This window comes from Sus scrofa, chromosome 16 (assembly GCF_000003025.6).
Source record: "Sus scrofa isolate TJ Tabasco breed Duroc chromosome 16, Sscrofa11.1, whole genome shotgun sequence".
NCBI classification, from domain to species: domain Eukaryota; kingdom Metazoa; phylum Chordata; class Mammalia; order Artiodactyla; family Suidae; genus Sus; species Sus scrofa.
Window position 1 is genome coordinate 28,187,940 of NC_010458.4, and position 21,329 is coordinate 28,209,268.

Genomic DNA, 21,329 nt, shown 5'->3' on the forward strand with positions numbered 1-21,329 from the left:
CTTTTTTTAACTGACTAATCTGATTCATCTACCATCCTTCCTTTCCTTAAGGTCATTGTGTGATTGTGTGGAATTTTGTAATGTTGCTTGTTCAAAGTTTCATTTGTTTTGGGAATTTTGAAGGACGGAGAGAAATACTTAAATGTTGCAACATTAAGGGTTGGTAACCACAGGCTGTATACACACCTCTTGGTAGCTTTCAGCACAGACAGGGCAACTTGTCATCAAGAGGAATATGCCAGAATTTTGGAGTTTTCCATTGCCATTTATCAGGCTTGACTTTTTAGACTATGTTTGAGCACACTTAGTAACTGGGCCAAATTTAACAAATATCCTGTTAGGAAGATTAATGGCACAGAATTATCTTCTGGTTTGGTCTGTTATTTCTCCCAAAGTATGTTGCAAGATGGGGAAGCATTGTGCTCTCCTCCCTGGCAATCCCTGAGTTCAAAAGTATTGGGAGGCCGAGGCTGTCTCAGGTGAACCAATAGAGTTCCAGCTACAGTCAGCACTTCCACATGCACCTCTGTTCTTCTTCTTTCCTTTTCCCTTTTACTTTTTTTTTTTTGTGTCTCAGTATTAGTTAGGGTGGTCCAGGGGTGACTGAGTTCACCCCAGAGCTCAGATATCATAGAAACTTACTTCTTGCTCAGTTCCTGGTTATAGGTGGTTGACACATTGGAGGGCAGTTTTCTTTCATGTGGTCATCTGGGGATTCAGATACAACAATCTTGCCATCATCGTTATGAGGCTGTGAGGGTCACTCAGGGTACTGTCCTGTTGCAGAAGGAAAAGGGACATGGAGGAGTGTGTGTGTGCGGCATGCCAGGAAGTGGCACACACCACCCCTGTTCACGTTTCTTCTGCCATAGACTTAGCCAAACCAAACTATGGAGGAAGCTGGGAATTGTTGCCTGCCTGTGTGCCCAGGAATAAGAGAACGTTGTGTTAATTTGCTAAGGCTACCATAACAAAATCTCAAAGACTAGGGGTCTTAAGTAACAGAAATTTATTTTCTCACAGTCTAGAGGCTAGAATTCCAAGGTCAAGGTGTTGGCAGGTTTGGTTTCTTCTTCTGAGGCTTCTCTCCTGGGATTGTGATTGGTCCTTTACTTGGTGTGTCCTCACATGGTCTTGGTGTCTTTTTTAGTGTCCACATTTTTCTCTTGTTTTAAGGATACCAGTCAGATTGGATTAGGACCCACCCTAAGGGCCTCATTTAATGTAATCCCTCTCTCTCTCTCTCTCTCTTTTTTTTTTTTTTTTTTTTTTTTTTTTTTTGTTAGGGCTGCACATATGGCATATGGCACGTGTAAGTTCCCAAGCCAGGGATTGAACCCGTGCTACAGTTATGACCTGTGCTATAGCTGTGGCAACACTGGATCCTTAACCTGCTATGCCACAAGGGAACTTCTTCATCTGAATTTTTTGAAGGTATCGTTTCATTAAGGCTTTTTGTCAGTTAATCTCATTCTGACCTAAGTTTTATGCGTTGGGAAATAAATAGTATTTCTATTTTTAAAAAAGCCTCTTAATTATTTTATAAAGAAATGTATAATAAATATTCACTACTTCAATTTTTTTTTTAGGGATTTTGGTAGGTAATATACATCTAAACGTGTATGGGAGACAGTTCTCCTGTGGTTTAGCTGGTTAAGGATCTGGTGTTGTCATTGCATGGGCTTGGGTTGCTGCTGTGGCTCAAGTTTGATCCCTGGCAAGGAAACTTCCTTATGCCACAGACTCTGCTAAAAAAAAAAAAAAAAAAGCAAAAAAAACCCACACAAAACGTATATGGGAGGGAACACAAAGAATGGTATACATAAGAATATTATGCATTTCCTTTCTGTGCTATCATTTACGTTTAGTAGGTTATTTTTCTTTTTTGAGAATTCTCATAGCTTATGAAACCATGGTAAGGCCTTGACAGATTTTTGACAAGAATTTTATCTATACAGAATTTTACAGCTATGGCAGGTAAAATATTCAGATAATCTTTGAAAAATTTTAATGTGTTCTTTAATTATTAGATAGAAGCTTGTTTTTAGGTTTCTTCTTTAAATAGTTCTTTAGGGATTTCTCTAATCTGCTAAAACATGCTGTTGACTAATCATATTTCATACTTTTTTACATTTAGAAATATCTCAAGGCATCCAATTTGTAAAAGCCAAGTTTTTGCTGGTCTTTCTCTCTGGTTCCTATACAGATAATTAGGCAGAGAAAATTTCCCTCTGGTTCCAAGGGTAGAGCTCACATGTAAAGACTTTTGATCGACTGTTTAAGCTCAGGTTGGAATCTCCGTGTTCATGAACACAGCCTCTCTGGTGATAATAGAGATGGAGGAATTTTATCTGTATGTTACTCTGTGTACCACAGGGCTGTTAAATCAGAGACTTATGCTTATGGATCTATGGATCAAACGTTCAACAGTTTCTTGACACACAGAATCTGTTAAATAATCAGTTATCTTTTTTCACCTGTATACATATATGTGTGAAATCATTTTATCCTCATTGGTGACATCTTTATAGCTAAAGACCCAATATTTTAACCCCATCTGTGATTTCGAAATTCGAAAAAAGTCTTGGTGTGTATCAGTTAGGATGCCTGTGGCTGCCAGAAACAGAAATTCCAACCCAATACGCCTTAAACAAGAAAAGAGATTTGTGGAGTTATGAGAAAAGCCCAGTTTTAACTGGGTGGTTGTGTGCCAGGGCCTTTGTTGTGCTCCTGTGTATTCTCCCAGCTTTGCCCCCTTAGTTGGATTCATCCTGAGTGGTAACAGACATCAGCAGCTTCAGACCTCCCATTTACACAACATCTGGAGGACAAGACAAGCCAGTTCTGATGGCTCCCTCTTGAAAAGCAAGAACTTTGTCTTCAGAAGCCCTTAGCACACTTTCCCTCATTTTTATTGGCCTTAATTTTGTTACATGCATGCCCACCTCTGAACTAATCTATGTAGGCAGGGCAATGAGATGCCCTGTGGCTTACACCTGGGTTTCTTTTTTTTTTTTCTTTTTCTTTTTAGGGCTGTACCTGTGGCATATGGAAGTTCCCAGGCTGGGGTGAATCAGAGCTGCAGCTGCCGGTCTATGCCACGGCCACAGCAGTGCGGTATCTGAGCTGCGTCTACAACCTACACCACAGCTAATAGCAACCCTGGATCCTTAACCCACTGAGTGAGGCCATTGGTTGAACGTGCATCCTCGTGGATACTGGTTGGGTTCATTAACACTGAGCCAAAACGGGAACTCCTACACCTGGGTTTCTGAACTGGTCATCAAAAAGGGGATAAGTTAACCTGTAGGCCGGTCAGGCCCACTTATGGAACTGTTTCATATCTTTTTTTTTTTTTTTTTTGTCTTTTTGTCTTTTTAGGGCCGCACTTGTGGCACATGGAGGTTTCCAGGATGGGTCTAATTGGAGCTGTAGCCGCCGGCCTACGTCAGAGCCACAGCAATGCAGGATCCGAGCCCGGTCTGTAACCTACACCACAGCTCATGGCAATGCTGCAGGATCCTTAATCCACTGAGCAAGGCCAGAGATCAAACCCACAACCTCATGGTTCCTAGTCAGATTCGTTAACCACTGAGCCATGACAGGAACTCCTCCGGTCGTTTTTCCTGAAGTTCATGGACTGCGTGGAGAAAACGGAAATCAGAGTAGTGACAGGAGGATGCTGGTGAACACCAGTCCTCAGTGTGAAATTGTGTTCTTAGGATGACATTTCTTAATGTGTAAATATCATATTTCAGAATGTCTTTACATGCTCTATCTTGCATTGAGTCAATGTATATAGTATTGTGTGTGTGACATTTAAAATTATTCTTCCTAGTGCTTGTTCATGAGAAGTCTAATTTGGTTTGGATAAGTATGTTCTACAATTGATATTATTATTATTACTTTTTGTTTTTTTTGCCTTTTCTAGGGCTTCTCCCACAGCATATGGAGATTCCTAGGCTAGGGGTCTAATCGGAGCTGTAGCCCCTGGCCTACGCCACAGCCACAGCAACTCGGAATCCGAGCTGTGTCTGCAGCCTACACCACAGCTCATGGCAACGCCAGATCCTTAACCCACTGAGCGAGGCCAGGGATCGAACCCACAACTTCATGGTTCCTAGTTGGATTCGTTAACCACTGAGCCACGACGGGAACTCCGACAATTTATATTATTATTAAAAAAATTTTTTTTACTGTAGTTGATTTATGATGTTCTGTCAATTTCTGCTATACAGGCAAAGCTACCCAGTTATACATATTTTTTCACATTATCCTCCATCATGTACCATCACAACTGATTAGATATAGTTCCCTGTGTTATTGGATCTTATTGCTTATCCCCTCCAAATGCAGTAGTTTGCATCCACTAACCCCAGATTCCCAGTTCATCCCATTCCCTCCCCCTCCTCCTTGGCAACCACAAATCTGTTCTCCAAGTCCATGACTTTGTTTCTTTCCTGTAGATAGGTTCACTTGTGCCACATATTAGATCCAAGTATAAGTGATATCATGTGGTATTTGTCTTTCTCCTTCTGACTTACTTCATTTAGTATGAGAGTCTCTAGTTGCATCTGTGTTGCTGCAAATGGCATTAATTTGTTCTTTTTATGGCTGAGTAGTATTCTATTGTATATAGGTACCACATGTATCTTCTTAATCTGTTCATCTGTCATTGGACATTTAGGTTGTTTCCATATCTTGGCTATTGTGAAAGTGATGCAATGAACATATGGGTGCATGTGTCTATTTCAAGGAAAGTTTTGTCCGGATATACACCCAGGAGTGGGATTGCTGGGTCATATGATAGTTCTATATTTAGTTTTCTGGGGTACCTCCATCCTGTTTTCCATAGTGGTTGTACTAAGTTACATTCCTACCAACACTGTAGGAGAGTTTCCTTTTCTCCACATCCTCTCCAGCATTTGCTATTTGTGGACTTTCTAATGATGGCCATTCTGACTGGTGTGAGATGGTACCTCATTGTAGTTTTGATTTGCATTTCTCTGATAATTAGTGATGTTGAGCATTTTTTCATGTGCCTGTTGGGCATCTGTGTATCTTCTTTGAAGAAATGTCTGTTCAGGTCTTTGCCCATTTTTCAATTAGGTTGTTTGTTTCTTTGCTATTGAGTTGTATGAGTTGTTTGTATGTTTTGGAGATGAGGCCCTTGTCGGTTTCATTGTTTGAAAGAAACTATTTTCTCCCATCCCATAGGTTGTTTTTTTCTTTGTTTTATGGTTTCTTTTGCTGTGCAAAAGCTTGTAAGTTTGATTAGGTCCCATTTTTTTGTTTGTTTTGTTTTTATTTCTATTGTTTTGGGAGACTGACCTAAGAAAACATTTGTGCGGTTGATGTCAGAGAATGTTTTGCCTATGTTCTCTGCTAGGAGTTTTATGGTGTCTTGTTTTATGTTTAAGTCTTTAAGCCATTTTGAGTTTATTTTTGTGCATGGTGTGAGGGTATTCCAATTTGTATTATTAGTCTCTTTGGTACGATATTGTTAAATATACCATGCTCTTGTTAAAGAGGAAAGTTTTTTTTTCCGAGCCTGCCTAACTTGACACTTTACAGGCCAGGAAGTGTGGAATTTCCCCATCTGATTACATGCTATTGAATAATTCCAACAAATAATACTAAATGCTCTTTGGAATCATTGTAAAATTTTGTGGTAAACCCTTTTCATCCTGGTGTCTTGTTGTTAATATTTTTAGTAGTTTCCTCTTAATTTCTTTTGCTTCCTTCCTTCCTTCCTTTTGTGTGGTTAAGGTTGTCTTTAAGGGCTTGATTCTTTTCCCAGTAAGATAGAATCTGTGAATTTATTGATTTCAGATGATCATGTTAGACTTGATTTAGAGAGGTATAGTATTTTGCAAAACTTCCCAGTAAATCTTAAGCCATTGGTATTTAGTTTAAGCTAAACCTCTCTTTTTGACTTTAGTGTTGTAAAGGCCTGTGATATATTCTTTTGCCATATAGCAATAGGTTGTTGAAGCTATATTTAGAAATAAGCAATTTTTCTAGAAGTTTAGAATTCTAATACTTTAAAAACTACATCTTGGTATTCACTAAATGAGAAAACACATGAGTTGGAAAAGATACTGTGAGTTCCATCACATTTCAGAAAGATTTATATGAATCACAGCCATATGTGCATACATCTAGAAGTAGTGCAACATGTGTGAGGCATTTTTTCCGTCTGCAGTCAATTCTTGGTGCACAGAGATTCAAGGATACCTTATGCTAATCTATAATGCCTCTCCTCACCCCCCAGTAACGGCCAACCAATTGGGAAATTCTACAATTAAAATTTTTAGATGAGTGCTATAAATATCTCAGGTATTAAACTAATAAAATTGTTTGCTAACCTTTGAATGCAGCCTCTTTCAGTCCTACAGTATTAGACTTTAGAGCCAAAAATTTTCCTTCCCCATCTAGCCTGCACATGGTAGACACTAAATAAGTATTAGTTGAGTCAATGACTAGATAAATATTTGAATGATGGCTATGAGTGCATGATGTCCTACCACTGTTGTGGCAAAAGTTTGGAAATAGACTCCCTACTATGAGGGAACTGAGTAATCTCACCAGGACCTTAATGTCCACGAACCAGAAGAAACCAAGAACTATTTCATGAAGTTGGACATGATGCCAAATCATTCACCCACAGTTTGTGTTGTGCCAGGAAATATATTAAAACAATTTTTTCTCCTTGTCCAGTTTTTCAGCATAGTGATTTTTGGGGTAGAGAAGAAGGGGTCTGAGGAAATACAAGAGTCTTGGTATTTTTGTGTATCTCATCGTTTGCACGTATATGAAAAAGTTAACAGAAAAGAACAGTCAAAAGGAGAAAGTCCAATTGTGCCTCTAAAGAAATACCTCTGATCTCCCTTTTCTTTACTCTTCTGCCTTCTTCTCCAGTTCTGTCTTGAAACATCTGATACACTCATTTGATCTTTTATCTTTGTATCTAGGTTCTACACTGTGCTGTTGCTGGGGTACTTTGGGACATCTCTGTATTTGAAGGATTTGCATTAAACGTAGGATATATTCCCTTCTATGTTATATATTATAAAAATATGTACACAGCTTCCTGTTTGCTATCCTTGTTATGTTTCTGTCTCCCTGTATATGTGTTTGGATGCCCTCTTTGAAAGGCTCTCCTAACTGTAGAGCTTCCTTTGCTTAGCAGGGACGTTAAGTGAAGCCCTTTCAATTGGTAAGTAAACAGATTGGTTTACTGGCATTCCTAAATTATTTTAATTCTTCATGTACAACTCTTTAATCTCTGTCTTCAACTTAAAGGGAAAACTGATTGTGGTTATTGCAGGAGTACTTTATTTTTGTAAAAAGAGTATAAGACTTTTGTTGGAGGTGTGGTCAACTCTAAAGTAGAATGTAAAGATCGTTCATGATCTCTCCACTTAGTGAAAAATACTTTTAACATTTTACCATTTCCTTTGAGCCTTTTTTCCATGTGTTTTTATTTGAGATGAAGATACATCTTTTTTCTTTCCCCATTTAATAAGTTTTCCTCCTTATTATTTTAAATCATTATGAACTCTTTATAAATGTATTTTAATGGTTTTGTAGAATTTTTTTGTTTGGACCTACTGTTGTCCTAAGTTGGACCTTTCATTTATTTCCAGATTTTATCCATTAAACATAATGTTCTGACATTTTTTTCTGCTTTATTCTTATATCTGTATTTCAATTTATTTCCCCAAGGTTAATCAAATCTTAATCAAATCCAGCAGTGTTACTGAATGAATGGATATCAGTATTTTTGGCTGGTTGATGCACATTTGATAAATTAGGCTTTCCTGAAAGATTATGCAGTTCATAATCTCATCAGTAGATTGCCCAGCTAATTGTTTTGTTTCAGCAGTATTAAGATTTTATTGACCCTTTCAGTTTGAGGGCAAAAAAATATCTTACTCTTTGTGTTTTCATTTCTTCTTTTTTGACTACACCCATGGCATGAGGAAGTTCCTGGGCCAGGGATTGAACCTGAGCCACAGTTGTAGCCTCTACTGCAGTGCTGGATCTTTAATCTGCTGCGCCACAGGGGAACTCCCAATACTCATATTTCTTTGATTCTTACTGAAGGTGAACTTTTTTTCTCATTTGGTTGTTACCATTCTCTTTGAATGGGCCATTTGTATTTGCTATTTATCTATTAGGATCTTAGTGTTTTGTTTTTATTTAAATTTCCATGAGCTTTTTATTATGTTAATTTTTCATGTTTATGTTTTTTTGAGGATAGTAATATATACATTTTTCATATTTAAATCTATTGATGTTTTTCCTTTGTAATTTTCTGCCTTGCTGTCTGTTTAGGAGGTACTTTTCAATCCAAAGATGAGAGCTATTCACCAAGGTTTTCCTTTTTTTCTTTTCTTTATGGGTTGATTGTCTACTTTTATAATTAATTCTGACTTACAGAGTTCAGAGTTTAGTTTGAAGTATGATATTTGGGTAGATTCCCCACCCCTCGCAAACCTAACTAATCATCTTATTCCTTTTGTTCCTTCCATTTCCGCACTCACTATGCATTACATTTTTATCATAGTAGGCCATCAGGGTTAAGATAGTACTTTGAAATTTTCTTCTCAGTCTTTCCCTCTCTTGACCTCATCTTTTGAGGATTTGCTCATTTGGAATTTTTATGTACTACTCTACTCCTCTTTTGGCCCTGTTTTTTTTTTTTTTTTTTTTTTTACTTCTGTTTTTAATTTGCATCTCTGCACTTTTCAGAATTTTCAAAAAATTAATCCACATGTGAGTGCTTAAAGGCAGCTGCCCTGTTATGTTCAACATTGTATTCCCTGTAGCCCCTATTGTATTTTTAAAAGTATAACATTCAAGCTCTTCTAGAAAACTCAGAAGATAAGGAAAGCACAAAGAAGAAAATAAATTATTCTTAGCCTTACCACTCAAAGATATCCTGATATTATTAATTATTATACTCTATAGAATTTACTAGGAACTCTCCAGTATATGTAATATTTTCTGTATGTTTATATATATGCATTTGAAACATACACATATACTTAATTTTTTTTTTTTTACTGAATAGGAATATCCTATATATAACTATTTTGTTGTGTGCTTTTTACTTACAATAGTGTCTTTCTTCTGTGGCTTAAGTATATATTTTTAAATTTACTCTCCAATTATTTAGCTAAGTAAAATACTCTATGTAAAAGAAAATGGTATCCTTTCAAAAGTGGTTGAATTTTAGAGTGATAGTAGGGACAGAACCCTTGATAGCTCCGTTACAATGTATGTGTGTCTTTGCAGGTGTGTATTTGATATTGTGTCAACCACTGCATAATTTGTGAAGCTTGAATAAGTAAAATCAAAGAAGAGAAATAGGTGGTACATTGGATATTTGCTAGGATCCTGAATGATTTGGGCCACTTGATGTCTTAGAAAGTGAGCAGAAACAGATCCAGAGTCTGATCCTTAGATGCAGGTATCTCAGAAAGAGGAAGGAACCCAGAATTGCTAGGGCAGGAGAAATCAGTTGGCTGCCAACTCAACTTTGTGAGGTCAGTGGCCGTAGAGTTGGTGTAGTTAGAGAAGTCAGAGGGAGTGGACCTGAATACAAATCGGATGTAGTGAAAGGAGTAGTTGAGGGCATATCCACTAAGCCTGGAGGGTTATAAGGAAGGTGGGAGGGAAGGTGGGAGGAAAGGCTAACAAATGAGAGGCTGGTTAATAGAGAAGAGGCTCTGGGCCAGAGGTGGGAGGGTGATGACAGCTTGAAAAATCCTTATGTTTGGTACTTTATCCTCTATGTAAGACTTAGTCAATAATTTAAAATGTGGAATATCTCCTAAGGAGCCTGTTCCGTGAGAACAGGGATCTTTTCTGTTCATCTACCAGTAGTTTCCCAGCACCAGAGCTTGACTCACCAGAGGTACAGAATAAATGGTTGTTGAGTGGGAATAAAAGTGTCTGAGTGATTCCTCAGGTTTTTGGAGTTGTGGTATCCTGCTGTTTTCATTTCATGGCACTTCCTTGTCTCTCCTCAAAGTTATCCTGTGTTAGATTAAGGTAGATTAATAGAGCATGTGGGAATATCTGGTGATATTGGTTAAGATGTTTGGAAATACTCTGTTTTGTGATTCATAGATTACTATTGAATATTCCTTGACATTTGTGATCTTTATGAACTGTCCGGGTGCATATCGTTTCCTTACCAGCTTATTTATTATGCATTAAAAAAAAAAAACCGGCAAAATGTTCGTCTCTTCATGAGTGGTGCTGTATGTAAACCAGTTGGGAAGGGCAGTGCTAGCTGAGACTTCCATGTTTAGCAAATGGCAAGTCTTGCTCGCTGGCTGAGAGGCTCTCTTCTGCGCATGCGGGCGCAGCTCATCCCATCCTGTTTTCTTCCTTAGGAGACTGACCAGTCTCACCTGTGTTATGAACTTGAGGAGGTGTCTTGAAAGAGTTAAATTTTCAGATGTTCAATTCCTGAGCACCCAGAGACTACTCTAATAATTAGAATATAGAGTTTAAAAAATATCATGTTTGTACTGTTTCCTTTGGTTTTATTAGGTAAAAAAGCTCCTGTCTTATTTAATAAAGAAATGATTGAGTCCATGAAGGAAGGTTCAGTTGTTGTGGATTTAGCTGCTGAGGCTGGCGGAAACTTTGAAACCACCAAGCCGGGAGAGCTTTATGTTCATAAGGTAGGCAAAAAGCTTCCTCTACCTGTGAACCTATTCCTAGATCTTTAGTGATTTGTGAATGCATATTTACTGCTTTAAATATTTAGAGAAACTGAGGTTTGGCATTTTCTAGAATGCAAAACAGCTGCATTGAAAGCTCCTTTTGAGTATGTGTATATATTTATAAAGAAGTATAATTTCAAAACTCAGCCTTGACTCTGACTGAGAATTGTCCTCGAAAGAACATGAGCATTTACTAGTAAACTTTTCTGACTGTGTTTTTGTTAATTTAGGGAGTAACTCACATAGGCTACACAGACCTTCCCAGCCGCATGGCTACTCAGGCCAGCACCCTGTATTCCAACAACATCACCAAGCTCCTGAAGGCCATCAGCCCTGACAAAGATAATTTTTATTTTGAAGTGAAAGATGACTTTGACTTTGGTACGATGGGTCATGTCATTAGAGGAACTGTAGTGATGAAGGTCAGTAAAGAGATCTGTTCCAGTCTGTGTTTTTATTATACATTCGTTTTGGGATTTCTGCATATGGAATAATCCTGTTGGAATTGAGATAGATTCTAATAAAGTATCGATGTGTTGGGTTTATGCCAAACAATTGGGTTTAAAAATGCAAAACAATTTAAAAATACCACAGAGACTTATATACATGCACATACCTAAAATATGCATTGCGTTTGAAAAACAGAAACAGAAAATCAAAAATCCAGAATTGAATAAAATAAAAATTATACTCTATCTGTTTTTAAGTTTGATCTGCATTCTTCCTTATATATTCTGTACACGTACTAATTATACATCTCTGCATGTATGCATAACAAACATATGTTTATATGTACATGTATTATATTTATACAAAATGTTTATAAATTATATGAATTTATGTACTTGTTTAAAATTATTTTTCAAAGAACAGTTTTCCCCCAACACTGTAGCCATCTTCTATGTTTGCATGCTTAAAAAAATACTGTTTTTCTAATTTATGTTAGGATGGCGAAGTGATTTTCCCTGCTCCCACACCGAAAAATATTCCTCAAGGGGCCCCAGTGAAACAGAAGACAGTGGCTGAGCTGGAGGCTGAAAAAGCAGCTACTATTACGCCCTTCAGGAAGACGATGACATCGGCTTCTGTGTATACAGCAGGTGAGGGTCCCATTTATGAATATTTGTACTGATTCTTTAAATTTCGTGAGTAATGTATGAATTGTCAAAGCTGTAAGTGAAATGCTGTGGTCCTTTGTTGGATTCCATCAGGTCTTGGGCCTCTTAGAAGCGATTTTCACATGCGTGTCACTTGTCCTACCTCTGTGGACATGGTGGCTGCATTGATTGCCTTCCTGCAGAGATGTGGGCCCTGGGACAAATGCTGGAATAAATGTGTGTGCAGGGGTACTCAGGCTGTTCATCCTTTGACAGAAAACATTTTAAATACAGTGGTTAATATTCTTATCTACATCAAATACATTGAGTGGTAATGTATGTCAGAGTGTTGGTGTTAAGTGCGTATAAATATGGTTATTTATTTATTTATATTATATAAAACATCACTTGTGATTGTCTGCACCATTGAGTAAGACTGGAAAACCAAATGTGTGCATTGAGAGTAAACACTGAACTTATTCACCTCGTACAAAAAATTCAATTAAAAGTTTTTAATCTTTTTAAAATTTAACATAGATTCTTTAGTTCATCTTCATGAAAACACTAATAAAATAGTGATAAATATTTATTCTAGATGAATTGTAAGAGTCTGCAATATGGATGCTTGATTTTAAATTGGTTTCTGTCTCATAGAATGGATGAAAATGTTTAGATTTGCTTAGAGCCAAAACAAAAACAAAAAAAAAAGCAAACCATAAGGAATTAAGGACCAGCACCAGGCACACAGAATTCTTGTAGCCTCAGCATTCTCCAAATTCCCATGTGAGTCCAGATGTTTTAAAGCTAAATATGTAACTCTCCTTGAATAAAGAGCATGTCTCAGCAAAATGACGAAAAAAGCCTTCAGTTGTGAGCATTGTGAATAGATGGAGCAGTGTCCCTATTTGCACTTTAAAAAAAAAAAAAAAAAAAACAAGAAACCAGATTATTGTATTGTACGTGGAGAGTATTGTCAGTACGGTTGTAAATTTCCATTTCAGTTTGAGATTCATAAGGAAATATAGTGAGGCACACGTGATGATTTATTTTTCTAGGTTTCTCTTACATTTATTAAGTCAAGGTTTATTGCATTTCAATAGATGTGAAAATGACATATTCAGTAATAAAAGGATGGCCTTAGATTCATTTTTTTTTTTTAACCTTAAACTTCTTCTTTTATAATAAAACCAAGTGTTCTTCTTGTATGTGTGTTAGGAATCTATTTGACTAGCATTCTTCAAAGAATGTGAGCTGCTTTTTCCCCTTTTCTTTATTTTTATTATTATTTTTTTTATCTTTTTGCCTTTTCTAGGGCTGCTCCCGTGGCATATGGAGGTTCCCAGGCCAGGGGTCCAATCGGAGCTGTAGCCACCAGCCTACGCCAGAGCCACAGCAACATGGGATCCAAGCCGCGTCTGCGACCTACACCACAGCTCACGGCAATGCTGGATCCCCAACCCACTGAGCAAGGCCAGGGATCGAACCTACAACCTCATGGTTCCTAGTCGGATTTGTTAACCACTGTGCCACGATGGGAACTCCCCCTTTTCTTTATTTTTTTTTCTACTTTTCTTTTTCCCCTGTTATACAGACAAGATATAACACATTTGATATTATTAAATGTGTAATAGAAAAGACTTCAGTTTATTAAGAAGTTAATAAGAAAACCTTCAGATGTGTGATTTCTTCTTTTTTTTTTTTTTAGGGACACAGATGCGGCAAGTGGAATTTCCCAGGTTAGGGGCCATATTGGAGCTATAGCTGCCACCCTACACAACAGCCACAGCAAAGCCAGATCCAAGCCATTCTTTGACCTACACAGCAGCTTGTGGCAGTATCAGACCCTTAACTCACTGAGTGGGGCCAGGGATTGAACCCGCATCCTCATGGATACTAGTTGGATTCGTTTCGGCTGTGCCACAATGGGAACTCCAGATGTGTGATTTCTTTCTTAGATGCCTAACACAATTGACTGCAGATTATGATAATTTAGTGCTTCTTGACTAATTTGGGAATTTAATGAATGCTAGGCCTTCACATGCCTTAGCTCATTTATTCTGTATAAGTCTCAGTGAGGTGGCATATTATTATTTTCTTTTTCCAGATGAAGACAGAGAGGGTTAATAATTTTACATATGAGGATACTGGAGTGCAGAGAGGTTAAGTAACTTGCCTGAGATCACACAGCCAGCAAGCAGTAGAGCCAGGATCTGAACCATACAGCCTGACTTAAGAAAACATGTCCTTGAAGTTCCCGTCATGGCGCAGTGGTTAACGAATCCAACTAGGAACCCTGAAGTTGCGGGTTTGATCCCTGGCCTTGCTCAGTGGATTAGGGATCCAGCGTTGCTGTGAGCTGTGGTGTAGGTTGCAGACTCGTCTTGGATCCCCGAGTTGCTGTGGCTGTGGCGTAGGCTGGTGGCTACAGCTCCGATTGGACCCCTAGCCTGGGAACCTCCATATGCTGTAGGAGAGGCCCAAGAAATGGCAAAAAGACAAAAAAATAAAAATAAAAATAAGAAAACATGTCCTTAATGATAACCCTGTACAGCTTCTCTGATGTTTAACTGAAACACAAAACAAATATTCTATCTAACAGCCTGCAGGTCGTTAACAGGCCATCCATTGGAGCCTTGGAAATCTTATATGTGGGTAGGAAAATAAAAATCAAAACTGCACTCTAATCGATTTCAAGTAAAATTAATGTCAATTGCCAATATTCCAGCTGTGCCACTAATAAAGAAATAGTTTATATCAAGGAAGAAAGTACCTTATTCAGGAAAATTAAATTCCAGCTCCCTGGTCACCCATTATCATTTTGTCTTCACTGACCACTAGGTAACCATTTCTTTAGCTGCAGAACAGCCATCCACATGTTTGCTATTAGGGAAGGTGATAATTAAAGATGTATGTTCAGTGCTGACTGTTTGTATTCTGCACATTCTTAATTTAATTTGTATTTTTTTCCCCTTTTCTTTGTAAAATCCTGTTTGCTGACTTGGTGTTGAGGCTGGAGCTGACTGCCCTGGCCAGCAGTCCAGTCCAGATTCAGGAGCAATTGCAAAACTTCTGTCCCGGGTGGGTGGAAGCCATATGTTTTGGGGAGGTGCTGGAGTGAATGAAATCCTTCCTACTCTTTTAAAATCCCTCTTCCTCAGCCAAATCTGAGAGTGACATGAAATTGGCCTCACAAAAGCCTGTCTTATAAAGGTTGCGTCTTGCCCGAGTAGAAAATGCTTTGGTAGATCCTTTATAGGCCTATAATTCTAGAATAAAAACACTTGTATAAACACATGTGGCATTGTCATGGAAATTAAAACAGAGACGAGGACAAGTTAGTTACACAGAGGAAAATGTGAAAATTGTTGTTATGGTGACTCATAAATTTTACTAGAAGTTTACAATTTATTTTATTCTGGGGTGGGGGTTGGTGGTCAGGAAATTGAGTTTTGTTCCCAATATCTTCCGCTCTCTTTTGTCCCCCTTCCCAATCATGAAATGTCTTTAAAAAAAAAAAAAAAAAAAAAACAAAAAGCAAAAAACCAAAACAAGTCATTATTGGCAAGGACGTGGAATTTAAAACATTGACTATCCCACATGTTTGTTTGTGTGTGGGTGGGTGTGTGCTTTTAATCTTCCGGAGGTAATTGGATGTGAGCTCACACTCTTTCCTGTCTTTCTCTAGGTCTCACTGGGATCCTGGGTTTGGGCCTTGCGGCTCCCAATTTAGCCTTTTCCCAGATGGTGACCACATTCGGCTTGGCTGGTATTGTGGGCTACCACACTGTCTGGGGAGTGACCCCTGCTCTCCACTCACCACTGATGTCTGTGACTAATGCAATCTCAGGTTTGTTCCCTTCTTGCTTTCCCTCATCTTAGTTTTCTAAAGCTTATTCAACTTAGGAGCATTTTCCATGAGGTTTATAAAGCCTGTATTTTGAAATTTCTAGGGCTTGGTGCCTGAGCCAATGGTTGTGATGACCTGGACTCCCAGAAGGGGCAGGGATGGGGTTGGAAGTAAGGCCGAGGGGGTATCTCAAGCCTTTGGGTGGCTTCTGTTTCAAGCACTGTGGAGCCACTGTTACTTCTTTCAGTTAGGATATCCTTTAATGAAAGGACTCCTGTCAGAGAATCTGGAAACTAGTGTTTCACAGTGGCAGCATGGTCCACGCAGTTCCCACAGATCTTCTCAAGACTATTCTTTTTGACCCCCAGCCATGGCTCAAATGTGGGGAATGAGACTCACACTGTGGACAGATAGGGGAGCTGCCTGGGCTGGAAACCTCATGGCCCCAGTCAGTGGGCGCCTCTTGTCATAGGCATATCTTGGAGGATCTCTGTAGGGAACAGGTCCAATTCCAAGAAGGACTATACTCAGGAAAGCCCAAAGCTATGGCTTTTGCCATCATATATTTATAGTTCACACATAGTTTTTTTCCCAGTTCAGATGGAATGTATCCACTGGCAATCCCTTTCCACCCTAAGCAATGTTGTCTAATAACATTATTAATTTATAGCTTTATCAGGGGAACAGAGCTAGGAAGCCAAAGGTTAAAATTCTTAGGCAAAGCTGGAGCAGGACCCGGCGGGGCTGGCAACATGGAGCCACTGTACCAGTAAACACACAGGCAGGTCTATGAGATCCAGTCTCTCATGGGACGCCTGGAGATGGCAGACAAGCAGTCTGTGCACTAGATTTCCAAGGAAACTCTGTTTCTTATATTGATGGAAATACATGGAAGGGATTCCATTGGGTTGAGAAACTGCCAGTCCACGAGATCCAGTCTTCCATGGGACGCCTGGAGACGGCAGACAAGCAGTCTGTGCACGAATAGAAAACGAAATCCAAGCAAGCATAGACCAGATATTCGGCCATCTAGAGCATCTAGAGATTCTGTCCAGCAAGGAAGCAAGGAGCCCCTTAACAAAAGATAGAATGCCAAACTGTGAGGGCTCTGATGTCCTAGGCCCATCACAGCAGGCCTTTGGAATATTCTGAAAATCCATTTACACATTGAAAATCTGAGACTATGCAAAGATAAAGTGTCATAAAGAGCACAGTTCTATTTGAGTGATGCTCCCTCAGTATAAAAAGCCTGTGTTGTTCAACACAGGGAATATAGCCAGTATTTTATTATAACTGAAAATGGAGTAAAACCTTTAAAAATTGCAACTCACCGTATTGTACACCTGTAACTTATATAATACTGTACATCAGCTATCCTTCAATTTAAAATAAAAAGCCTGTGAGATGAGCGGCTCAGAAGCCTTACAAAAAAATAAAATAAAAAATAAAATTCTTAGGCAAAAAGAGAAAAAGTCTTATTAATTCTTTGCCTATGGAGAATGTGTGTGAGGACTTTCTCCTTTGTGATGCCTGTGCACGTGAGGTCTTTCAGTGATGACATTTGATTTCACCACATTGATGCTGTCTTCCCAGGGTTGACTGCAGTTGGTGGATTGGTGCTGATGGGAGGACATTTGTACCCCTCCACAACTTCTCAGGGCCTTGCTGCTCTTGCCACATTCATATCCTCCGTCAACATTGCAGGTATGGGGATGGTCAAAGAACCCGGGGTGCTGTGTTTAGAGGAGACATGAGAAGCAAATATCAATCAATATAAAATAGGCATTCTGATTTTAGGAATTTAATCATGCCTTTACAGAATGTCTCACGCAGCTTTTAAATGCTCTCTGTGAAGGAAAATTAGTTATTTTGCCCATCTGTAATTTTTAGAAACCATTTGATAAAAGAACACTCCTTCCCCTCAGTGCCCCAAAACAAACAAATAAAATGATGTCTTGCTGCATGTTAACTGGAAAGTTATTGAAAGCATAGTTTTGAATTAAGCTGGCAGAGCTATCACCATAACATCTGAAAGGAGTTTTTTTTTTGATAAAACGTTAGCCTTTTGCCTTATCCTGGCCTTAGTTGTTGCAAACTGGAAGCCTCGCACATCACTGGAGTGTCAAACTTATTGGATGCTGTTTTTTAGCTAAAAATTCTTTCATGTGTCCGGCAAACCTGGTGCCTTGTGTTATTTTTTTTTTTTCATCATTTACTATAAGGCTTACCAAACAGAAACTTATTAGAAAAAAAATACTGGCCTTTGATATTTTGCATTCCCAAGCTGTTTGAATTGATAGTTATTTCTACTTCTGCTGAAATAGTTGGTTCTGCACTCTGATAGCAAGTTTTCTTTCTGGATGTATGTAGGGTTTCCCCCACTTCAAAGGACTGGCTTAAATAGTAGGATCATTTCTAATTTGGGGCTTCTAAAATCTTACTTAATCAGTCCAACAGGGACCTGATGTGTCACACCAGTATTCTGCTCTACCCAGTAGGCTGTGATAATTTATATGGAAAAAGAATCTTAGAAAGACTGGATGTGTGTATCTGTATCACTGAATCACTTTGTCGTATGACAGAAATTATCACAACCTTGTAAATCAACTGTACATTCATAAAACTTTAAAAATTGGTACTTAAAATTATATTTATTCCTGGGTGATAAAGATGTGGTATTAAAATAGAAAAATTGTAGCACTTTAAAAAATTATGTTGCTCAATGAGATACTTCTTTTTATTTTATCTTTGCTTTGATAAGGTGGCTTTCTGGTGACTCAGAGAATGCTGGACATGTTCAAGCGTCCCACTGACCCCCCAGAATACAATTACCTGTATCTGCTCCCTGCGGGTACCTTTGTTGGAGGATATTTAGCTGCCCTCTACAGTGGTTATAACATTGAACAAGTAAGAGACTCTTTTGAAAAAGCTTTTATTTTTGGCACTGTGTCTTCATCCCAATTAGACTTAACAGTATCATGAGCACAATTTAGATTCTATCAAGCAAGTACAGCAATGACTCTTAAAACATCTTGATCAAACAGAGCATTCTCGAAGCAGCAGTCCCCTGGTTTTGGAGACAGATTGGCCTACTAACTCTGCAAGTACAGGTTTTCCTCCTTGTCCCTAAGTTTTTCCACATGTAAAAAGAGTTGAAAAGAGTGTTAGTGTCCTTTTTATGTACTTGTTGGATTATTGTAGGGATACAATGAAATAATCAGTAAAAAATTGAAGAAAAATTTATTATTAAATACTATCACTTCTTTTCCAACTTACTTCCTTCTCCTCTGGATCCAGGAGATGTTATGCCAGCACCTTTAAAAAAGATAATTTAAAAATGAATGATGTTTAGAAAAACAAAAATATCAAGATGCCTCTGAAAGTTCCATGTCTAAATATAATTTATAATAGAGCCTCAACTTTGTTCTGAACTTAGTCACACCTTTCTTTTCAGTAACTATTAATAGATTACAACTTCTCTTTCAGCCAAAAATCATATCTCCCTTGGTTTCTCCTGTTTCCAGCATATAGTATTTGCTAAATGAACAACAATCTTCTTTTGAGAACAGTTGGAGCAGTGAGCCAGGGAGACACATATCTGAATCCCAGATTTGCTATGTACAGATCATTTGACTTGGAAAAATTACATAGCCTCTTTAAGCACTGGTTTTCTCTTTTGTAAAATGAAGATAATGATTCTTTCCTCCTGTGAATCTCATGAGCCTGAGTTACAACATAAGTATAAGGCATAGTCTTTGGCACTTACAAACTCAGGGCTTGGCACCCTTATAGCATTTGGCCAGGTCTACATCCCGTAATAACTCCGTTTAAATTTAGGTACTTTTATGTGCATTTGAACATGCTGTCAAATCCAGAAGAAACCTATTTACATAAGTGGTATGCTTGCAAGTACAATTTAAAGTATTTAATATGTTAATATCCCTAATGGATAGGAAAATATGTTGAAATATTGAAAGAAGAGCTCGTATTGGTCCTTCTGTTGTCTGAATTTAAAATTATCCGTAGCAAATCGTGTTTCTTCAAAGAAGTTCTTCCTGAGCTAACAACAGGTGGAAGGTTTTGATAATCTCTCTCTCTCTCTTCCCTTTCCTTTGAAAAGATTATGTACCTGGGCTCCGGCCTGTGCTGTGTTGGTGCTCTGGCTGGACTTTCCACACAGGGAACTGCACGTCTTGGCAATGCACTGGGCATGATTGGGGTGGCTGGAGGCCTGGCAGCCACCCTTGGAGGCCTAAAACCATGCCCAGAATTGTTGGCTCAGATGTCTGGAGCAATGGCCTTGGGAGGTACCATTGGTAAGTACTTGTGGGTTTCTGCCCTTATGTAAACCCATCTCCTTTGAACACCTGAAAGCAGTTAGGCTCAGAGGTTTCAGATGGCTTTGCTGCAAGAACTTTTAATTGCATTTGTTTCTAAATATATATATCTGAGGCCCAGACTGATGAAGGAATTAAATTGCCTTAATGGAACTTGCTTCAGTAAATATTATTTTGGTGAAAAGCCATCATAGTTGGTATACTTCTCATTCAGAAACCAACATTTTAAAACATAGAGTAATATCAACTGTGTCAGGAGAGTGGGTTAAAAAATGCCCTGTACTCAGTTCTTGTTTTCCTTCACTGACTCTGTGCACTTGGCTGGTAGTAGAACAAGAGCTTTTGTACCTCTCTTCCCAAATACGTATTTAATGACATCACACTGGTAGCTTGAGATCAGCCATGCAGTTGTATTTACACCGTGGAAATCAACAAATGCTACAAATATGAGTTTCATTTATTGTTTTGTTGATTGTCCAGACTTAAGAAAGTGATGAAGAAAATAGTTAATAATGCAGCTTAAACTTAAGTGTTTTGGAGTTCCCGTTGTGGCTCCGTGGGTTAAGAACCCAACTAGTATCCATGAGGATGTGGGTTTGATCCTTGGCCTCAATCAGTGGGTTGAGGAGTTGGCATTGCTGCAGTCTATCATGGCTATGACTATGGTTGTGGCTGTGGCATAGGCCACCAGCTCCAGCTCTGATTTGACCCCTTGCCTGGGAACTTCCCTAAGCCGCAGGTGCGGCCCTAAAATGGAAAAAAAAAAAAAGGTGTGTTTTTGCCTGTAGCCATTATGTTGTGAATAGCACACACACAAAAAACCTGGGCAAATTGTCTGCAGCACTTGGAAACCATTATCAGAGGTTGCCACTCACGTGGTTGACAATGAGTGAAGTTTTTACATACATCTCCTTGTTTCACTCTTACTTGTTAAAATCTCAGCCAACATTCAAGTGGGAGCTACACTCATTGATCAGTTGCAAACACACTGGGTTGACTACATATACCAGAGTTTAGCAGAAATTAACAGTCATCCTGTGAAAGTCAATTGACTATATGAAAGTTAAAGTTATATATATTTTATATATTTTATTATTGTTTGAAAGTTGTATGCTGCATACTTTTTATGAGTTGAAACTCATGTATGTATTTATACATGCACATTTTTATTCTGTTAAATACTGATCAGCACAACCTCAGCTTTATATCTCCTTCTATACATACCCAGGAAAACTGTGCATCCTTTCTTGATAGTTCCTGAAAAGCACTTCAGGGAAAATACTTGTGCTGTAGGTTCATGGCA

General features: G+C 38.5%; 1 protein-coding gene across 9 annotated transcripts in view; it reads left to right on the forward strand.

Annotated features, from left to right (window-relative positions):
- The window catches only part of NNT (nicotinamide nucleotide transhydrogenase), a 91,541-nt gene that overhangs the window by 30,748 nt on the left and 39,464 nt on the right, over positions 1-21,329 (forward strand). For all 9 annotated transcript variants that reach the window (XM_021076996.1, XM_021076998.1, XM_021076997.1 and 6 more), the window contains exons 8-14: positions 10,570-10,703; positions 10,976-11,167; positions 11,692-11,845; positions 15,528-15,689; positions 17,283-17,393; positions 18,451-18,596; positions 19,810-20,005. In XM_021076996.1, coding sequence (XP_020932655.1) covers positions 10,570-10,703; positions 10,976-11,167; positions 11,692-11,845; positions 15,528-15,689; positions 17,283-17,393; positions 18,451-18,596; positions 19,810-20,005 — 1,095 coding nt within the window. The remainder of the gene's footprint in view (positions 1-10,569; positions 10,704-10,975; positions 11,168-11,691; positions 11,846-15,527; positions 15,690-17,282; positions 17,394-18,450; positions 18,597-19,809; positions 20,006-21,329) is intronic.